The sequence below is a fragment of the Balaenoptera physalus genome (genome assembly GCF_965194825.1).
Source record: "Balaenoptera physalus genome assembly, chromosome: X".
NCBI classification, from domain to species: Eukaryota; Metazoa; Chordata; class Mammalia; order Artiodactyla; family Balaenopteridae; genus Balaenoptera; species Balaenoptera physalus.
The window spans coordinates 113,354,056-113,374,591 of NC_138903.1; the positions used below are offsets into that span (position 1 = coordinate 113,354,056).

At 41.4% G+C, this 20,536-nt stretch overlaps 1 protein-coding gene across 1 annotated transcript in view; it reads right to left on the reverse strand.

Annotated features, from left to right (window-relative positions):
• Positions 1-301: 301 nt before the first annotated feature.
• ZDHHC9 (zDHHC palmitoyltransferase 9) overlaps positions 302-20,536 on the reverse strand; it is a 32,126-nt gene continuing 11,891 nt past the window's right edge. Inside the window, exons 4-11 of the mRNA XM_082445692.1 lie at positions 20,149-20,309; positions 14,327-14,485; positions 9,537-9,674; positions 8,442-8,602; positions 7,679-7,789; positions 6,162-6,265; positions 5,661-5,757; positions 302-1,853 (exon numbers count right to left, since the gene is read on the reverse strand). Coding sequence (XP_082301818.1) covers positions 1,737-1,853; positions 5,661-5,757; positions 6,162-6,265; positions 7,679-7,789; positions 8,442-8,602; positions 9,537-9,674; positions 14,327-14,485; positions 20,149-20,309 — 1,048 coding nt within the window. The 3' untranslated portion in view covers positions 302-1,736. The remainder of the gene's footprint in view (positions 1,854-5,660; positions 5,758-6,161; positions 6,266-7,678; positions 7,790-8,441; positions 8,603-9,536; positions 9,675-14,326; positions 14,486-20,148; positions 20,310-20,536) is intronic.

The window sequence follows — 20,536 nt, forward strand, 5'->3', positions numbered from 1 at the left end:
ATTAAAGAACTTGTTCTCTTAATTTAATATAACCCCTGACCCTCCCAATCTTTCTAACACTGTTCATGGCCTTGAAAGGCCTCTTTTCATAGTCCAGAATAAGGTAAACTTCAACCCAGAATGTAGTATAGGTCAATGGAGAGTTTGGGAGCTACCTCTCCAACCCAAGGGCCCCCTGGAAAATGGAAGTATGCGTAGTAACAGGCACCCCCTTCAACCCCCACCCCCACCCCACCCCCCAAAGATATTCACACCCCCACGGTGGTTCTTGAAATGGAAGGGGGAAGGAGGAGGCAGGCAGTTTGCATTAGACACAGTTTAATCGCCTTCAAATAGATTAAAAGTTCTGGTTTACGCTCCCCCCCTCCCCGGAAGTCATCCAGACAGGACCCTGGCTTAGAAAAACACAGGTGCTCTAGGAAATATAGCCACATATAATACATAAATCTTCTTCCCTGAAATAGAGCAGGTCCTGAGTAGAGCTGACTGGGGGCCACAGCCCACCCCCAGGGTGAAGCGGCTCTGGGACTCTGCCGGTGGAAGTGCTGGAAGAGCGGGGCCTGGAGGAAGCCCCCGGTGTGGTTACCAAGCCCGAGGTGGGCCAAGGCCTTGGAGTGGGTCCCCCAGGAGGGCAGCAGTGCGGGGCTTTCCCTCCTCACTCAGCCGAGGCCTAATGGAAGTACTGGTTATCCTTTTTTTTCTTTTTTTTTTCTTTTTTGAGGGGACATAGGGGGAGAGGAGAGGAGAGCCTCTCTGTGCCTTAGTTTCCCCATTTGTGCATACAGGGCCTCTGCAGGCCTCACACAGGGAGTCTGAGGGGGTAGTGTTTAAGTGAGCACTCGGGCTTCCTCTGAGGAAAAGGAACCACCAAAGTGCAGACTTTTATTACTGCCGTTCCTGCTCCCAACGGGAACAAGAGTCAAAAGGAAAACAAATTAAAAGAGGCTAATGAGAGAGGAGGAGAGATGAGACAGAGAGTGCGAGGGGCCGTGCCGTTGGCATCTCATAAGTTCTTATTGAGAACAGCACAGGTATTAAAAAGTTTCTGGGTAGTCTACGAGAAATGTGAATTGTTATCTATACTGCAATTACCTACATATATCTCACTGGAAAAGAGTGGGGCTTGGGTGTTAGAGAGTGGACAGGGGACAAAGGAGAAGCTGCACGAATAAATACAACAAGTGGAAACTGCCTGCTCCATTCCTGAAAGGATTTGCTGGCAATGTTGGCACTTCGTAGCCAGGAGAATCTTTCAACCCCACTCTCCATCCCCCTCCATTCTGAAGGCCTCAAGAATCCAGTTAGAATTCCCTGGCCAGAGTTCTCTGTGACTGCCCCTGGACTCATGACGTGCAGCAGCTTGAGAGGATTTGAGCCAGTCTCAAGAACCTTTATCCCAGAATTGGGCCAGTGACCCCAAGCAGGAGAGCTGGGATCTGGGAAGAGAGGGGAGTCCAAGGAGCCTCTGTGGCTGAGGCCATGGAAAACCAGTGCCAGGGCCCAAGGGACCCATTTGTCCAGTTACCAGAGGTGACTGACATCTTCTGCAACTGCTTGGAGTCCAGAAATTAAAAAAAGCTTGCAGCAAGAAAATGCCAGTTTACAACTGGGTGAATAAAGACCAAAGAAAAACAGTAATAGGAACAGCTTACTTGCTCTCTGTCTCAGGTTATCGTCTCCCATTAAATCTCTCACAGCCCTAATCATACACAACAAAAGTCTCTTCCATAGATAGGCTACTTCTCAGCTTCAGTGGCCTCCTGTGAGGGCTCTGGGGGCTCTGGGGGTGGCATCTCTTCAGGAGTGCTGGTGTCCTCCGGCATCTCATCGGAGCTTAGATGGTCTGTTGGAGCCTGAGAAGGAAAAGATATCAAATTCAATACAAAGCTCTCCCTCAAAATCCAAATGGAGGTAATCCATAGACACTGAACTCTTCCTCTGAACCCATCAACCACACTGATGCTACAGATACGCCACCACCAACACCAAACTCAGAACCAAGACTAGACTGTTGTCTTCTCAGCAGAAGGCAATTGAAGTTTATTTGAGTTCTATTCTTAACTGTCTGTTGTGGACAGATGTTTCTATTATTATGCATGATAATAATAAAAGGGACCACAAATAATTACACAGACCACCTTCCCTCCTTCACAACAGAATGTTATAAAATAGTTGTCTAACAAGGCCTGATACGGTGGTTCTCAATCTTCTTTCGGCCCTAACACATACCTCCCTAGAACAGTGATTCTAAACCAAAGAGGGTGGGGTGGTAAAATCTTCAGATGGTATATCTGGTTTGAAAATGCCTCCTGAGTGATTCTAAAATACCACCCTTCCCCACATTCAACTGAGAATCACTAGCCTATATTGTAATGATTTAAGATCAGACTCATCAGAAAAACAATATTCAAAATGATGATAATGATATATAAACATGAGTTTGCTGTACTTCAAAAAAGAAAATTAAAAATTTAAGAAAGGCAAAGTAGAGAACAATTATCTAACTTACAAATAGCATTCACCTAAGAGTAGGATTCGATTTCTTTTTTTTTTGGCCGCGCTGCGTGGCTTGTGAGATCTTAGTTCCCCAACCAGGGACTGAACCCCGGCCCATGGCAGTGAAAGTGCTAAGTCCTCACCACTGGACCGCCAGGGAATTCCAGGAGAATTTGATTTTAAAAGAAAGTTCAAGTCTACTAAAAATCTATTAGAACTAATAAAAAAAGTTTAGCAAGGTTTCAGGATACAGAATCAATATACAAAAAACCCAACTGTATTTCTATATACTCCCAATGAACAATCCGAAATAACTTCATTCATAATAACATCAAAAAGAAAAAAATGTTTATGAATAAGTGTAACAAAAGAAGTGTAAAACTTATACTCTGAAAACTACAAAACATTGTTGAAAGAAATTTAAAAAGACCTAAATAAATGAAAAGACAGTCCATGTGTTAATGGCTCAGGAGACTTAATCTTGTTAGGATGATAATACTCCCCAAATTGATCTATAGATTCAATGCAATCCCCATCAAAATTCCACCTGGCATCGTTGCAGAAATTGACAAGCTGATTCTAGGATTCATATGGAAATACAAGGGACCACAGCCAAAACAACTGAATAAAGAATAAATTTGGAGGACTCACACACACTTCCTAATTTCAAAACTTACTACAATGCTACAGCAACCCAGACAGTGTGATACTGGAATTAAGAATAAACTTACTGGGGCTTCCCTGGTGGCACAGTGGTTAAGAATCCGCCTGCCAATGCAGGGGTCACGAGTTTGTGCCCTGGTCCGGGAAGATCCCACATGCCGCGGAGCAACTAAGCCCGTGCGCCACAACTACTGAAGCCCGCACGCCTAGAGTCCATGCTCCGCAGCAAGAGAGGCCACCACAATGAGAAGTCCTTGCACCGCAAGGAAGACTAGCCCCCGCTCACGGCAACTAGAGAAAGCCCGCGAGCAGCAACAAAGACCCAACTCAGCCAAAAATAAATAAATAAATACATTTTTAAAAAAAGAAAAAAGAAAAAAAAAAGAATAAATTTACTGATCAGTGGACTAGGACTGAGAGTCCAGAAACAAACTCTCATGTTTACGCTCGATTGATTTTTGACAACGGTGCCAAGACAATTCAAGGGAGTAAGAATAATCTTCAACCAACTGTGCTGAGACAACTGGCTATCCACATGCAAAAGAAAGAATTTGGGACTTCCCTGGTGGCGCAGTGGTTAAGAATCCGCCTGCCAATGCAGGGGACACGGGTTCGAGCCTTGGTCCGGGAAGATCCCACATGCTGCGGAGCAACGAAGCCCGTGCACCACAACTACTGAGCCTGCGCGCCTAGAGCCCGTGAGCCACAACTACTGAGCTCGTGTGCCACAACTACTGAAGCCCGTGCGCCTAGAGCCCGTGCTCTGCAACAAGAGAAGCCACCACAGTGAGAAGCCCACGCATCGCAACGGAGTAGCCCCTGCTCGCCACAACTCGAGAAAGCCCATGCACAGCAACGAAGGCCCAATGCAGCCAAAAATAAATTTAAAAAAAAATTAATTAAAAAAAAAGAAAGAATTTGAACCCTCTACCTCACACAATATATAAAACTTAACTCAAAATGGATCAAAGACCTAAATGTAAGAGCTAAAACTCTAAAACTCTTAGAAGAATCATTTCTCTGATAAGGGACTTACATACAGAATTAAGAACTCTTACAACTCAACAATAAAAAAACCCAAACAACCCAATTTAAAAATTGACAAAGGATCTGAATAGACACTTCTCCAAAGAAGATACAGAAATGGCCAATAAAATCATGAAAAGATGCTCGACATCATTATTCATCAGGGAGATGCAAATCAAGACTACAGTGAAATACGACTTCACACACACTAGGATGGATGGCTAGAATCAAACTGGTGGATGATAATAACAAGTGTTGCCCAGGATATGGAGAAATTGGAACCCTCATATGTGACTGGCGGGGATGAAAAATGGTACAGCCACTTTGGAAAACAGTACAGCAGTTCCTCAAAAGGTTAAACATAAAGTTACTATATGACCCAGCAATTTCAATTCCATGTACATAGCCAAGAGAAATGAAAACATATGTCTATGTAAAAACTTGCATACACATGTTCATTACAGCATTATTCATAATAACCAAAAGGTGGAAACAACCTAAATGTCTATCAATTGATGAATGGATAAATAAAATGTAGTCTATCTATATAACAGAATATTATTCAGCCATATAAAGGAAAGAAGTACTGCTACACGCTACAACATAGATGAACCTTGAAAATACAAGGCTAAATGAAAGAAGCCAGTCACAAAAGACCACATATAATATGATTCTATTTATATGAAATGTACAGAAGAAGCCTACAGCAAAAGAAAGTAGATTAATAGTTCCCTAGGGATGGGGCTGAGGGAACTGGGGGGAAAGGGAGAGTGACTGCTAATGGGTACAGGGGTTTTTTTGGGGGGCAATGAAAATGTTTCAAAATGGATTGTTGTGATGATAGCACAATTCTGTGAACATATTACAAACCAGTGAGTCCTACATTTTAAACAGGTATTTTATGGTATCTGAATTATATCTCAACAGAGCTATTACAAAAAAAAGAAAGTTCAACTAATAACTTTTTAGGAACATACTTTGTTAAAGCATATGTGATCAGTATAGCTGGGAGAGTTTCCACATCTGCATATTCCAGTGAGGAAGCCCCCTTCTACCAAGGTAACCACACCACTAACTCCAACCCACCCCCCGACCCCTGTCATTGCTCCTATAGCATTTTATGCTTCCCTCATCAAGGCACTTTTCACTACACGGACTAATAACCTGTTTTCTCTCGTCCCCACTAGACAATGAGCTCCATAAGAGCAGACGCATCGTGTGACTTGTTCACTGGTGTATCCCTAGCACCTAGCACATTGGCTGGCACAGAATGTTGAAGAAATGACTAGATCTTAATCTATGTCAAGGGCACAAAGATCTTAAGGCAATGTCAGGGCAGAAGCAGAGACAGGGAAGCTGGAGTGATTGGACACAAAATTGCCTAATTATATCTCTAAGGTGTAAATTTAGTCTACACCCTCTATCCCCGACTCAGTCTTAAAGTCTAAAAGCCTTAAAAAGTCAGGAACACTTACTGGGCTCTGAGGCAAGAGGCTGGTACTGGCCTCTTGAGTACTGGGAGGTCGACTTCCACTTTCCTCCAGTGGCAAAATACCCCTTCGATCCAGCACACTGAAGGAGACAGGAGAGTTAACAAAGCACTTTGCATCCACCTCTCCATCCACCCACCCCACTGAATCTTCCTGTGTGTGCTGGAAAATATAAACCTGCCCTTTGGCAGTCTAGTCTGATCCTAGCACACATCTCCTACCTTCCATTCACTTTTTCTTCCACAAACCAGGGAATACCACATTAACAAGGGAACAAATAGATAAAATAAGAATGAAAGGTTATCCCTTCAAAACAACCAGCCCATGGCCTATGGTCCATGTAGATATGGCACCAAGGGACAATCCCCGGGAAGACCTCTTTTGACACGAAGAGGCCATGTTCAGAAGAATGCATCAGACCAGGTGCCAGGATCAGGTCAAACTGCTTGTCCCAAGAGTTCCAGGATCTTGTAGTCCTCTGAGTACCTGGGGGGCAAAGGGCCACACAGCACTTCACAGCAGTTCTTCACAATATTGCCATGGCTATAGGGATTCTGGACACGATTCTTCCCTGTCCATGAGCCTTTGATCTGCAAGATAAAAGCCAAGGCTTACATTAAACATTATGTTGAAGAAATACATGCAGCACAGGAAGATGAAAAAGTTCTGGAGATGGATGGTGGTGATGGTTGCACAACAATGTGAATGTACTAATGCCACTGAACTGTAAACTTAAAAAATGGTTTAAGATGGTACATTTTAAGGACTTCCCTGGTGGCGCAGTGGTTAAGAATCCACCTGCCACTGCAGGGGACACGGGTTCGATCCCTGGTCCGGGAAGATCCCACATGCCGCGCAACAACTAAGCCCCTGCGCCACAGCTACTGAGCCCGCGTGCCTAGAGCCCGTGCTCCGCAACAAGAGAAGCCACCACAATGAGAAGCCCACGCACTGCAACGAAGAGCAGCCCCCGCTCACCGCAACTAGAGAAAGCCCGTGCGCAGCAACGAAGACCCAGCACAGCCAAAAAAAAAAAAAAAAGATGGTGCATTTTATGTGTCTTTTACCACAACAGAAAAAAAAAAAGAAATACATGCATACCCACGGAAAAATATTCACAATAGAGTAAAAAAGCAGATAGATACCTGAGCGTTATTATTTCCATTTAAAAATACATAATATATTCACATAAACAAACATGGGAACAAGTCTAGACAAGTCTAGAAGACTATAGATCATACCATTAACAATGGTGATGCCTAGGAGGTAAAATTACAGGGACTTATTTGCTATTTTTTGCTCATCTGTATTTCCTGATTTTCTACAATGAATATGGATTAATCGGTAACTTTTTGTTTTTAATTCATTAATTTATTTATTTTAGGCTATGTTGGGTCTTCGTTGCTGCGCGTGGGCTTTCTCTAGTTGCTGCGAGCGGGGGCCACTCTGTCGCAGTGCACGGGCTTCCCATTGCAGTGGCTTCTCTTGTTGCGGAGCATGGGCCCTAGGCGCGCGGGCTTCAGTAGGTGCGGCACGCAGGCTCAGTTGTTGTGGCGCACGGGCTTCGTTGCTCCGTGGCATGTGGGATCTTCCCAGACCAGGGCTCGAACCGGTGTCCCCTGCATTGGCAGGCGGATTCTTAACCACTGCGCCACCAGGGAAGTCCCAATCGGTAACTTTTTAAAAGCAAGGACTTATTCAATGCAACTGTCCCTCTCCATTCCAAACCCAGAGGTACCAGTTAGCTTTTAAGGACCTATGAACAGCTAAAGACCTTGTGCTCATCCAACCATTCAATCTCTTCTTCCTAATTCCCTACAGGCATTCAGCTCCAAACAAAGGAGTCTGCTTTTTCTTCTACACACCTGGTTTAACAATCTCCCACACCTGGCTTCTGCCTGCCTCAACCTCCCAGGCCCTGGAGACTCAGTTCTCCAGCAGGTAATTAGAGAATAGGCTTTTGGTAGAAGCACATGTAATGAGGAGAGGAAAAGTTGACTCACATCTTCATTGGTTGTCTGGTTGAGAGCCACAAGGAAAGTGTGGAATCCAGTCAGTCCCACGACGGACCAGAGTGTGAAGAAGCAAATGAGTACTTCTAGAACAGTGAGGTGTTGTTAAGGAATGTTGAAGAAGCCACACCAGGGGACTTGATGCTGCAGCCCATACTCATGACACCAGTCACACCATCTTTACCCCTTGGAACATGTATCACAAATATATATCCATACATAACAACGGGTGAATTCTAAACTTGCTGGCTATATCCCTCATGAAAGGTAAAGGACGCCTGTTTATTCACTACAAGTAGCTCTCTAACAGATCTAGTCTATTTAGGTGTTTGTCTGTTTATTCATCATTGGCTCTTCAAAGGGGACATTTAGGAGGGGTCCAAAGCTAAACAATGTTGGCCATCACTGCCAATGGAAAACACATCCAAAAATAAACTTTATAGACGAAAAAATTGGTGGGAAAGAAACCAGAATGTGATTTCTAGAAATCCCATCTGAATCTCCTTTTCAGAAATGTAACTGCTGTACAAAATAAGCTTTAGCTGTAACAGGAAGGTGGGACTTCTAGTAAGTGACACAAGAGGTCTATTGAGAGCAAAGTATAGCCCACTAGAGAAGGCAAGGCTGAGCCTGGGATCAGAAGGACTTGGGAGGGAGGCAGTGGAGACAAAGGTGAAGGAAAGAACTCCCTCTAAGCCCTGGCCATCCTCCATTCTAGTCACTACCACTAAGGCTACATTTAAAAATTTTAGACGTTGGCACTCTCTGATGTCTGAAAAATGAGATGGTGGAGAACTGCAGACAGAAAGCATGCTGAAAAGTAGTTTAAGAGGGCTTCACAGGGACATCCTGCCAGGGGAGGATATGTTCCAGGAGTTTCTTTCAATGTCTCCAGGAAGCCAATTTTCAAGGATTCTGTGAAATTGGGAGGAGGAGTAGAGAGAAAGATTAGTAACTTTAGTAAAAAATACACACATACCCTAATGCCTACTCACTTTCTTCCCTCCCTACCCCTTGTTACAAGCTGGCAAGAGATAAGCCCTCTTTCAGGCAAGGGACTCACACCTCCATGCTGGTACTCTCTTGACTAAAGGGTTCACCTTCTCAGTACAGGATCCAACACTGGACTAGACAGTCGGCCACAAACCAAGCATCTGGCTCCCCTCCCTTTTCCCTAGCCTCCAGCTATGGCCATGGAGGGGGATATTCATTCATAGATGAAAGAAATCAGAAATATCCAAGAAAAATCCTCTCTCTTCATCAATCCATATCTCTTCACTGTTCAAAATCCAGCTCAGGACTCATCTCTCCCCAGCAAGCTGTCTTGATTAAGACCACTCCTTTAACTCCGCGTCCCATCTGCCCTTGGGCTGTTTTATGTGTGTGTATGTGTGCACGTGGACACACACACACACACAGGTGTATATTTTCTATCTTCCAAAGTAGACCATGAGCCACTAAAAGACATTTCTCTGGTATAACCCCTTCTACCACCTGACACAAGGGCAGGTCTTATGAGGCAAAAGAGGTGACACAGCCAAAAATACATCCCCAACCTTTGGGATCACCTCAGAAATGCCCAGTACTCTAGGTACAGACCAGTAATTATGGTGCTGGTCTCCAGCAGAGGGCCACTGAGAAGGCCAGCGCACTGGTAAATCCTAACTGATGTGAGCTGAGGTTTGGAGCTCTGTTCAGGAGCGGATAGTAGTGCTCACTTCTAACTGGTCCTAAGGTGCCTTCGCAATGGTAAAGTCCCACCAGGATACGGAACCACTCCCCTAAGCTGTCCTCAAGCCTTCTCCCACCACCCACCCCTCCAGCAACATACACTGCCCTGTATACTCACTGAGGGCCACGTAGACGATGTTGAAGGCAAAGACATAGATCGTGAGGAGGGACAGAGAAAGGATGAAGAGGTAGAAGTAGCGGTAGTTCCTCTTTCCAACACAATTCCCCACCCAGGGGCAGTGATGGTCGAAGCGTTCTGTGGGAGAAAGAGAGAGTCCAGTGCCAAAACCTCCAAAACTAAGCACAACCCTGCCATCCACTTAATACCTAAGTCCAAGACCCCTAGGATCGCTGCCTATTTCAACTGTAAAAAACACTGGTTTTGTATACACTGATGTGTATAAAATGGATGACTAATAAGAACCTGCTGTATAAAAAAATAAATAAAATAAAATTCAAATAAATAAATAAATAAAACCAAAAAAAACTATTTCCTTCCAAAATAAATTTTAAAAAACACAAACAACACTGGTTTTTATTTTTCACTTTTCCACAATGTTTTCACATCCATCTCATTTGATCCCCACAATCATCCTGCAAGTTGGGCAAAAGAAGATATTCTTTTCTCCATTTTACAGATGAGAAAACTGAGACACTGAGGGGTTAAGTGATCTGTCTCACTGTCAGTTAACAGCAGAGGCCTTGCTTTTCCAAAGAAAAGTCTTAGTAAGTGTGTCTACTAAGCGCAGGAAGAATAAATAGGTGTAAATAGTCAAGGAAATTTTGAAAAATGAGTAGTGTGGTTTTTCTTAAACTCCAGTTAGTAAAAAAATTATAAACCTACATACCTGAAATGGTGTGGCATAGCTCAATGGAATGGAAATCACCCAGAAACAGAATATATAAAAATTTACTGTCTGAGAATGGTAGTGCTTCAAAACCAGTAGAGAAAGGAAGTGTCATTCCATCAACAACTCAGAGACAATTGGTTACTTGATTGAAAATAAGGTTAGATCTTTTTCCCTCACACTATTTACCAAAATTAATTCCAGATGAATTAAAGAGTTAAATGTAAAAACAAAGTGAAACCTTAAAGTAACCATAAAGAATAGGTGAACATTTGTCTCCTGTATGGAGAAGGACTTTCTAAGCATAAAAGTAATGGAAGAAAACCACAGATGACAAAGAAAAATAGATTTGATTCCATACACTTTAAAAAATATTTCATATATGTTAAAAATACTATAAAGAAAATTAAAGAGGAAAAAAACCCCGAGAAAGTACGTGAATTTTGTAACTTAGTCTATGAAAAGTCCTTACAAATCAATAACAAAATACAAATACTCCTTCAAAAATAGTCAAAAAGCAAAACAGTTAATAAATACCATATAAACATATATTCAAAAGTTTTCAGATTCACTAACTCATCGCAATACTAATACAACAATAAGACACTTTTCTGCCTGTCAAAATAAGAATATAAAAAATAATATTCAGTGCTAGTGAGAACACGGTAAAATGTACACTCTAATATACTGTTTGTGGAAGTACAAATTGAGAGAACCTTTCTGGAAAGCAACTTGCCCGTATGTATCAAGAGCCTTAATAATGCTCACACCCCTTCGGCAGAATAAATCCATTTTTAATAATTTCTCATAAGGAAATAGACATGTGCACAGAAATTTAAGTTCAATACTTTTTTATTAAACTTTTTATTGTGGTAAAATATATAAACATACAATTTGCCATTTTAACCAATTTTAAGTGTAAAATTCACTGGCATTAATTACATTCACAATGCTGTACAACCATCACAACTACCTATTTCCAAAAATTTTCATCACCCCCAAACCACCGCTTGGATTGTCTCCATCTTTTGGCTATCGTGAACAGTGCTGACGTGAACACTGATGTACAAGTATGTTTGAATTCCTGTTTGCAATTATTTTTTGGTATTGTTATGGACAGAATTGTGTCCCCCCTAAAATTCATATGTTGAAGCCCTAACCCCAGTGTGACTGTATTTGCAGATAGGGCCTCTAAGGAGGTAACTAAAGTTAAATGAGGTCATAAGGGTGGGGCCCTAATCCAAAACAACTGGTATCCTTATAAGAAGAAAAGGAAGAGATACCAGAAGTGCGCGAGCACAGAGAAAAGGCCATATGAGGACACGGCAAGAAGGTGGCCACCTGCAAGCCTCACCAGAAATCAACCCAGTCGGCACTGTGATTTTGGACTTCTAACCTCCAGCCCTGTGAGAAATTAAATTTCTGTTATTTAAGCTACTCAGTCTGTGGTATTTTGTTGGCAGCCCGAGCACACTGGGTAATACAGGTATTACCCAAGAGTGGAATTGCTGGGTCATATAATTCTATGTTAACTTTCTGAAGAACTGCCAAAATGCTCTCCACAGCAGCTGCACCATTTTACATTCCCACCAGCAATGTATGAAGGTTCCAATTTCGCCACATCCTTCAATTTAATAATTTTTTTTAATTTAATAATTTTGATTGCAGTTTTATAATAATGAACAAAACAGGATCGTGAATAATATCTACTGATAGGAGACCACCTAAATAAACTAGAATATAGCCATATGATGGATTATGCAGTCATTAAAATAATATATTCAAAAAACATTTATTAAAGATGTAGAAAAATGCTCAGGATATAATGGTAAGTGACAAAGGCAGGACTAAAAACTCTAGTATGATCCAATTTCACAAACAAGAGAAAGACTAGAAGGAAATACAGCAAAATGGAGAGTGAGTTTGGGATTAAGTTTTATTAATACCTGTACTTCCCATATTTTCTACAATGAACATGTATTATTTTAATGAATGAAAAAAGCACAAAGAATAAAATACATCATTTTTAAGGCACAGTGAGCTGTGTACCAGTCAAAAAATAAGGCTGTAAAAACAGATGCATCTCCTAGTTAAAGGGCTATATCTTTTCAGAAAAGGGAAGGAAGATAGCCTTACTTTAAGCAAACCTGCCATATAAAAAACACTGAAAAATGCAGATTTATACAGATATATTCAATATTTTTACCATCAATATATTATAAATCACACTTTTTTCTGATAATATTGATACAGGTAAATACATGCTCATTGTAGAAAACTTGAAAATAATTTTTTTCTAATGAAGGAAACAAAATCCCTTATTACCCCACAACCTATAGATAATAGACAGTAAGCATTCTAGAGTACTTCCTTGCATAATTCTTTATACATACTTATATTTTTTTAAATGTGTAACTGAGAACACACTATAAATATAGCCTATCTTCTATTTTTTAGCTTTTTAATTTATTTTAGCTTTTTTATTTCATTTAGCTTTCTGGTATGAGCTTTACCCATAGAAGTCCACTGTATGTTATGTCCCACAATTTATTTGACCATTTATCTACTGGTGGACAGTTAGTTTCTTTCCAATTTTTCATTACTATAATAATCTGGAGGTAAATATGTCCATACCTAAATCTTTACCACATCCCTAATTATTTTCTTGGGATAGATCCCTAGAAGGCAAGTCACTGGCATCAAAGGGTTATACATGTTTTAAGGTTTTCATGAAGTTTATTAGGTTACCTTCCAAAAAGTTTGTTCCAATTTACACTCCTACCAGTGTAGGACTAAGCGTTATCAGGTTTTCCTTGCTAAATTTCTAGGTTTAAAAAGATCTTGTTTTAATTTTTAGTTTTTTGCTTTTTAGTAGAGATGAACCTTTTTTTCATGTTAACTAAGTAATTGCATTTCCTGTTTTATCTGCTGTCCATATTTCTACTGAAATGTTATTGCTTCTTTTTTAAAAAATCAATTTGCATGAGTTCTTTATGTTTAAGAATATTAATAAGGAGAGGGAATACTTTTTGAAAACCTTCACATCACACTTTCTTGAAATATCAAGTTTCCTGGCTCATTTAAAATGAGTTTCAATTTATAAAAATCCTATCTACATATAGCTTTTACCATATAAAGTAAGATATATCTTCCCAACCTTAACCTAAAAAGAATTGGCTAATGAGAGGAAAGCAATGTACTCAGGCATGCTCCATGGCATATATAAAGAATGCTGGAAGTATGCCTATTGATAATATAAGGAATTACACATATCTGCCTATCAACAGACATAATTACTGCCTGTTTTTGATCTTTCCCAGGGCTCAGCATACACTAGGCAGTGATTACAACTAAGTCACATATATGCAGATAGAAGCACAGACCTCTGTATTATGCACACATACACCCCCCACCCTTGCAGCAGAAGCAGAGAAAGAACAAATGAGGGTTTTGGAATCAGAGCTGTTCCAGCTTCATCTCATACTAATTTAATTATATGAACCTAACAAAGGTGCTTCATCTATTTCTTCATCTGTAAAATGGGGATAATACCTATCTTATGGGGTTCTTATGAGTCTTAAATGAGAGAAAGGGAAAGCACTTAGCACGTGCCTAGTATATATTAGGAATTCAATAAATGCTAGCAATTTTTTTCTTCCTGGGAATACCACTTCTCATTTAGCCCTTCCTTCCCCGATGCTGCCCTCCAGTGGACTAGGATTCTCCTCCCCCTATGTAAGGTGGGTTCCACTTGAAACAGATCCAGTAGAAGAAAATCTAGATTTGAAAAACAGGTAAAGTTTATTTCTTTATTTACCAAAGAGGTTTTTTTTTTTAAACTAGAGGATATTTAAATTATGATTTGATCTACAGAAGTACAGTAGATTTACAATTGTTCGGAAGCTTGCTTCCCATCTAAAGTTTCTTAACTAAAAATCTAGCTTGTTTCCTATCTAAATCTATCTTCCCACCCCCACTGATTTTTCCTGAGAAAAATCACCCTGACCCTCTTCTTCAACTCAGCCTTTCCCCCAGGCAACGTCTCTTTGGTTTTACTCACCCACACAGTTGTCACAGATGCTGCAATGAGAGGCCCGGGGAGGCCGGAAGATCTTGCATGTATAACAGTATTTCAGCTTCACAATCTGGTTGTTTATCTGGAAATTCTTGATACGAGGGGGTGGTCGCTGGCCTTGGGGTACTGCACCATTGGTAGCTTCTGTAGATCAGTAAAGACAGTTAACACCACTGCTAGCCATTATTTGAGACCAAAAGTCTTACCACCTCTCCAAGAGCAATGGGAGTAACCAAACGTTCCCTAGGCCCACTGTCACCCCCAGGCTGGCATTTCCAGACTAGACTCTCAACATCACAGAGTATCCTCCCCAAATTCCACTGAGTGCCATGCAATTATTTTGTGCACATGTAAAAAAGTGTTTCTTCAAGCTTTTTGGCTGATTACAAAGAAAAACATTCATAAAAGAAGAAATAAAAATGGCTAAAAAACATATGAAATGAAAACATACAACTTTACTGATAATCAAAGAAATAAAAATTAACATAAAGATACCATTTCCACCTTCTATATTAACAAGTATTAAAAAGAAGAACCTAGGGGCAGGACAGGAATAAAGACGCAGATGTAGAGAATGGACTTGAGGACATGGGGAGGTGGAAGGGTAAGCTGGGACGAAGTGAGAGAGTGGCATGGACATATATACACTACCAAATGTAAAAGAGATAGCTAGTGGGAAGCAGCCACATAGCACAGGGAGATCAGCTCGGTGCTTTGTGACCACCTAGAGGGGTGGGATAGGGAGGATGGGAGGGAGACGCAAGAGGGAGGAGACATGAGGATGGATGTATATGTATAGCTGATTCACTTTGTTATAAAGCAGAAACTAACACATCATTGTAAAGCAATTACACTCCAATAAAGATGTTAAAAAAAAAGAATTAAAATACCCAGTGTTGGCAAGGATGGGGAGAAGGTATTTTTATACATTACCAGTAAGCAATATGGCAGTGACTACCAAAATTTTAAATGTGTATACTTTTTTAAAAACTTAATTAATTTATTTATTTTTGGCTGAATTGGGTCTTCATTGCTGCGCACGGACTTTCTCTAGTGGCGGCAAGCGGAGGCCACTCTTCGTTGCAGTGTGTGGGCTTCTCACTGCGGCGGCCTCTCTTGTTGCGGAGCATGGGCTCTAGGTGCGCAGGTTTCTGTGGTTGTGGCACATGGGCTCAGTAGTTGTGGCTCGCGGGCTCTAGAGCGCAGGCTCCGTAGTTGTGGCCACGGGCTTAGGTGCTCCACGGCATGTGGGATCTTCCCAGACCAGGGCTCGAACCCGTGTCCCCTGCATTGGCAGGCAGATCCTCAACCACTGCGCCACCAGGGAAGCCCTTAAATGTGTATACTTTTGACCCACCCGTTCTACTTCTAGGAACTTATCAAAATTACAAAGAGATGTACAAAAGATGGTAACACAGGATATTTGTCACAGAGGTCACTTTTAATAGTGAAAGACTGAAAATAACCTCAATATCATAATAGGAGGTTGGTTAAGTACATTATGATACATGCATGGGATGGAATATTATGCAGCCATTTCAAATGATGTACACATTTTAAATGATGACAGGAAAATATTCACAACATACTGAAAAATGAAAATGTACGCTAAAAAGAAGCATGTATAAAGGATTTTACCTTGCAAAAGTAAAATATATGCATGAAAAAAGATTGGTAATATTTAGAATCAGAAAAACAATTATTTAAAAATAAGAGTAATACATGCTTATTGTAAAAAATTTGGAAACAACAGAAAATATGAATAGAAGACAAAAAAATCACTGATGGTCTCTCAACTCAGGGATATTTATGCATTTTGGTATATTTCCTTCTACTCTTTTTTTTTAAATAAATTTTTACTTATTTATTTATTTATTTTTGGCTGCATTGGGTCTTCGTTGCTGCACGCGGGCTTTCTCTAGTTGCGGTGAGCGGGGGCTACTCTTCGTTGCGGTGCGTGGGCTGCTCATTGCAGTGGACTCTCTTGTTGCAGAGCACGGGCTCTAGTCGCGTGGGCTTCAGTAGTTGTGGCTCGCGGGCTCTAGAGCGCAGGCTCAGTAGTTGTGGCGTACGGGCTTTGTTGCTCCACGGCATGTAGGATCTTCCCAGACCAGGGCTCGAACCTGTGTCCCCTGCATTGGCACCCAGATTCTTAACCACTGTGCCACCAGGGAAGTCCCTTTCCTTCTACTCTTAACAAATAAATAAACATTCATGATTTTTTAAATTTGAGATTATATTTTAGATACAATTTTATACCTTGTATTTTTCACTTAACGTTATACAGTAAGCATTTTTCCATGGTTGTTAATTTTTTTTCCGAAAACATCATTATTGGCAATACAGTGTTCTATCATATGCATGTACTGTAATTTATTTAACCAATTCATGTTATTGGGCATTTAAGTTGCCTCTGGTATTTTGCTATTTAAATGATGCTGCATGCAAAAACTTAAAACATTACAGACAAAGCTTAAGTCCCCTTTGATCTCCACCCTAATCCCAATCCCCTCCTCCCTTCCTCAAGAATATGTTCATGTGTTAAAATTAATTTCTAAAACATAAAGAAAAAAAAGAAAAGCATGTTGAAGTCTGAGCAGTAATATATGAAGTTGCTGGCATTAAAATAGCTAGGAAAAAGAAAAAATGAGGCATTAAAAATCCTTCTACAAGTATTTGTGTAAACCTCTGATTATTTCCTTTAGCTAATCCTGAGAGAAGTGAAATTACTGGCTCAAAGGGTATGAACCCTTAAAGCCCATATCACTTATTGCGAAACTGCTTCCGAGACAGATTGTATCAATTTGCACACCCGCCCATCTGCAGCATATGAGAGTGCCTGTCTCATTGCACCCTTGCTGTGCAGGATAATTCTAAAAACAGAATATTTTTTCAATTCACTTTGATTTTAAAAATATCTGCCATATGGAACTTTTTTCCTTTTTTTGCGGAGTGGGGTGGATGCTGTGAAATCAAACAATAACAGTGTGACACAAGTCTTAAAAGAATGGGGATAGCTATTCATTAGAGGATGATATAAGTACCAGCATGCCACCCTAACATTCCTCTGCATGTGCTTTACATGAGGGCACCTGGGAGAGAGTTCAAGGCTCTCCCTCCCCATGAGGCACGCTATGATGCAAGGGAACCAACCACATGCCTCCTCTCCCCCACCCAGCCCCTACCCACAGCATACCCAGTAGAGGGCTGAATGTAAGTTGACAAAAACTTGCTAACATAAACATACGTATGCACTCAAGAACGCACTCTACTATTGAGAGAAACATGCTAAATGCAGAGGTAACAACCTGACAGCTCAAGCCTGGGCCCTGGGCCCAGCAATCTGGCAAAACAGAGCTAACCTTGCTAACAGCCTGCTGTGAGAGGCAAGATCAAGTCAAGGCACTGCCTTGACCTTCAGTTTCTCTATACGTGATGGAAAGAGGAGGACAAAAGACTAATCCAGAGAGAGAAAAGACTACACTCACAACTGTCCCTTCCTATCTTGCTCCTAACTAGTCCAGGTCTCCCCCAACTCCAGCTGCGCCAACACACCTCGCCTCTGTTTCCTTCCCACAATCCCCACCCTCTCCCCACCCCTAAGTAGTCTGAGCTCAGATGTGCACAAATCTATGTCCCCTTACTGCAACTAAAACAGGCTGAAATTTTTCAAAAAGAAATCCACTAAGAAGCTAAATAAACACAGCTAAATAAACAAAAGAAATACAAAAGCTGGAAGCCTTCAAAGCAACCTGAAAAAGTATCAAATCAAAACGTTGTACACCTTAAACTTACACAATGTCATATGCCAATTATATCTCAATAAAACTGTGGGGGAAAAAAAGAAACCAACTAGAACTGGGAGAAAATATTTCCTTGACAATAGCATGCATATAAACAGGAATAAACTCAATATGAGAAGTATAGAAACTATGTTAAAAAAAAGTATAAAAATTCTATTAAAGGGCACAAAATTCAGTCTAAAAATACAGAAAGATGTACTATCTTCTTGGGGATAATTATACATAATAATTATACAAATGTAAATTCTCTCAAAAATAATATATAAATATAATACCTATTAGAACCCCAATGTGTTTGTGTCTTTTTAATTCAATAAAATATTAAAATCCCAACAAACAAACAACAACAACAACAACAAAGCACCTGAAAGAACTAAAGGCTAACCACAGATTGGTGCTCCACTGGTACAGCTTTTTGTCTTACAAGTCCTGGGTCCCTTTCTTCTACTGTACGTGGCCTGGATGCTGACTCTAGCTACTTGGGTACCAGATTTGAGAACAATTTAGGTAGGCACCACTGTTGGATCTGGTGGGTTCCCAGTCCCTCCTAGAACTGGCATCAGAGCCTTCTTTCCCAGTGTGAGCTCCAGGAGTCTCCCAGGAGCTCCCCTCCTCAAGTCCTGGGATGCTCTGCTTCAATTCATGAAGGCACCCTGGCTCCTGGTTAGTGTAGCTCTTCATTTCTGTCCCAAAGAGCCCTACCCTGAGCTGCAGACTGTACTGTGATTAGCCTGTAACCACTTCCTTTACCATTCCTAGAATTCCCAATGGTTCCTGTCCCATCTCATCTTGTGTGTTCCCCTACAGCAGGAATTCTTGGTTAGAAACCCACTCATGTGCCTCAAAAGATCTATGAATCCCTGAAATTATATCCAAAATTGTATGTATGTGATGCATATAAGAATATTTTTATGAAGAGGTTTATAGTTTTCATCAAGAAAATCAAATGAGGGACTTCCCTGGTGGTCCAATGGTCAAGGATCCACCTTCCAATGAAGGGGACGCGAGTTTGATCCCTGGTCGGGGAACTAAGATCCCACATCTGCGGGGCAACTAAGCCCGCGTGCTGCAACTACTGAGCCCACGTGCTCTGGAGCCCGTGTGCCACACTACAGAGCCCACACGCTTTGGAGCCTGCACGTCACAACTAGAGAGCCCTTGTGCCGCAACTACTGAGCCTGTGCACTCTGGAGCCCACACGCCACAACTAGAGAGAAGCCCGTGTGCCACAACTAGAGAGAAACCTGTGAGCCACAACTAGAAAGAAGCCCACGCACTGCAACGAAAGATCCCGCGTGCTGCAACTAAGACCCTACGCAGCCAAAAATATAAATAAATAAATAAATAATTTTGAAAAAAATCAAATGAGTTGGGCTTCCCTGGTGCCACAGTGGTTAAGAATCCGTCTGCCAATGCAGGGGACATGGGTTCGAGCCCTGGTCCAGGAAGATCCCACATGCCGCGGAGCAACTAAGTCTGTGCGCCACAACTACTGAGCCTGCACTCTAGAGCCCGTGAGCCACAACTACTGAGCCCACGTGCCACAACTACTGAAGCCCACGCGCCTACAGCCTGTGCTCCGCAACAAGAGAAGCCACCACAATGAGAAGCCCGTACACCACAATGAAGTGTAGCCCCTGCTCGCCACAACTAGAGAAAGCCTGAGCACAGCAACAAAGACCCAACGCAGCCAAAATAAATAAATTAATTAAATAAATACAAAAAAAAATCAAATGAGTTGATGACCCCCAAAAAGTTTTTTAAAAAATCCTCTTGGGAACAGTGCAGCAGGACCTTGGTAAGAAATCCCTCCTAAAATGCAACCCAGAACAGGGAAGAATGAAGTTCACGTTCTTCACAGGGTGGTAATGATCTCAGATTCAGGATCTCAGAGGGAAAAGGCTAGAAGTGATTATTAGTCTGCAACTACAATTATGATTCCATTCCCTTACTAATCAAAGCCACCCACTGTACAATATCTTGCCAGCTGGTTAGAAAACTCACCTATCTCCATTTCTATGAAAGCTGCTTCATCTGGTAGGGCCCGAGGGATCACTCCAGGATCACTGAAGCTGGTCCTCAGCAGTGTAGCCATGGAGAAAAGGAAGAGCATGGCAGCAAACACAGGGATGGCAGGAGACAGCTGGACAGCCAGGTAGCGGCATCTGAAGAAAGCAAGCAATTGAACATCTAGTTATTCCTACCCTATATTGACCTGGAATTGTTACCAGTATGTCAATCTGATCTCCACAACAAAATTATAGTACCTCAAGGGCAGGGACCATATTTTTTACTTCTCTCGAATTACTGTAAAGTCCTAACATTTGGTTCTGCACATACTAGGCGCTCAACAAATACTTCATTGATTGATGCCACCTATAATATACAGAAG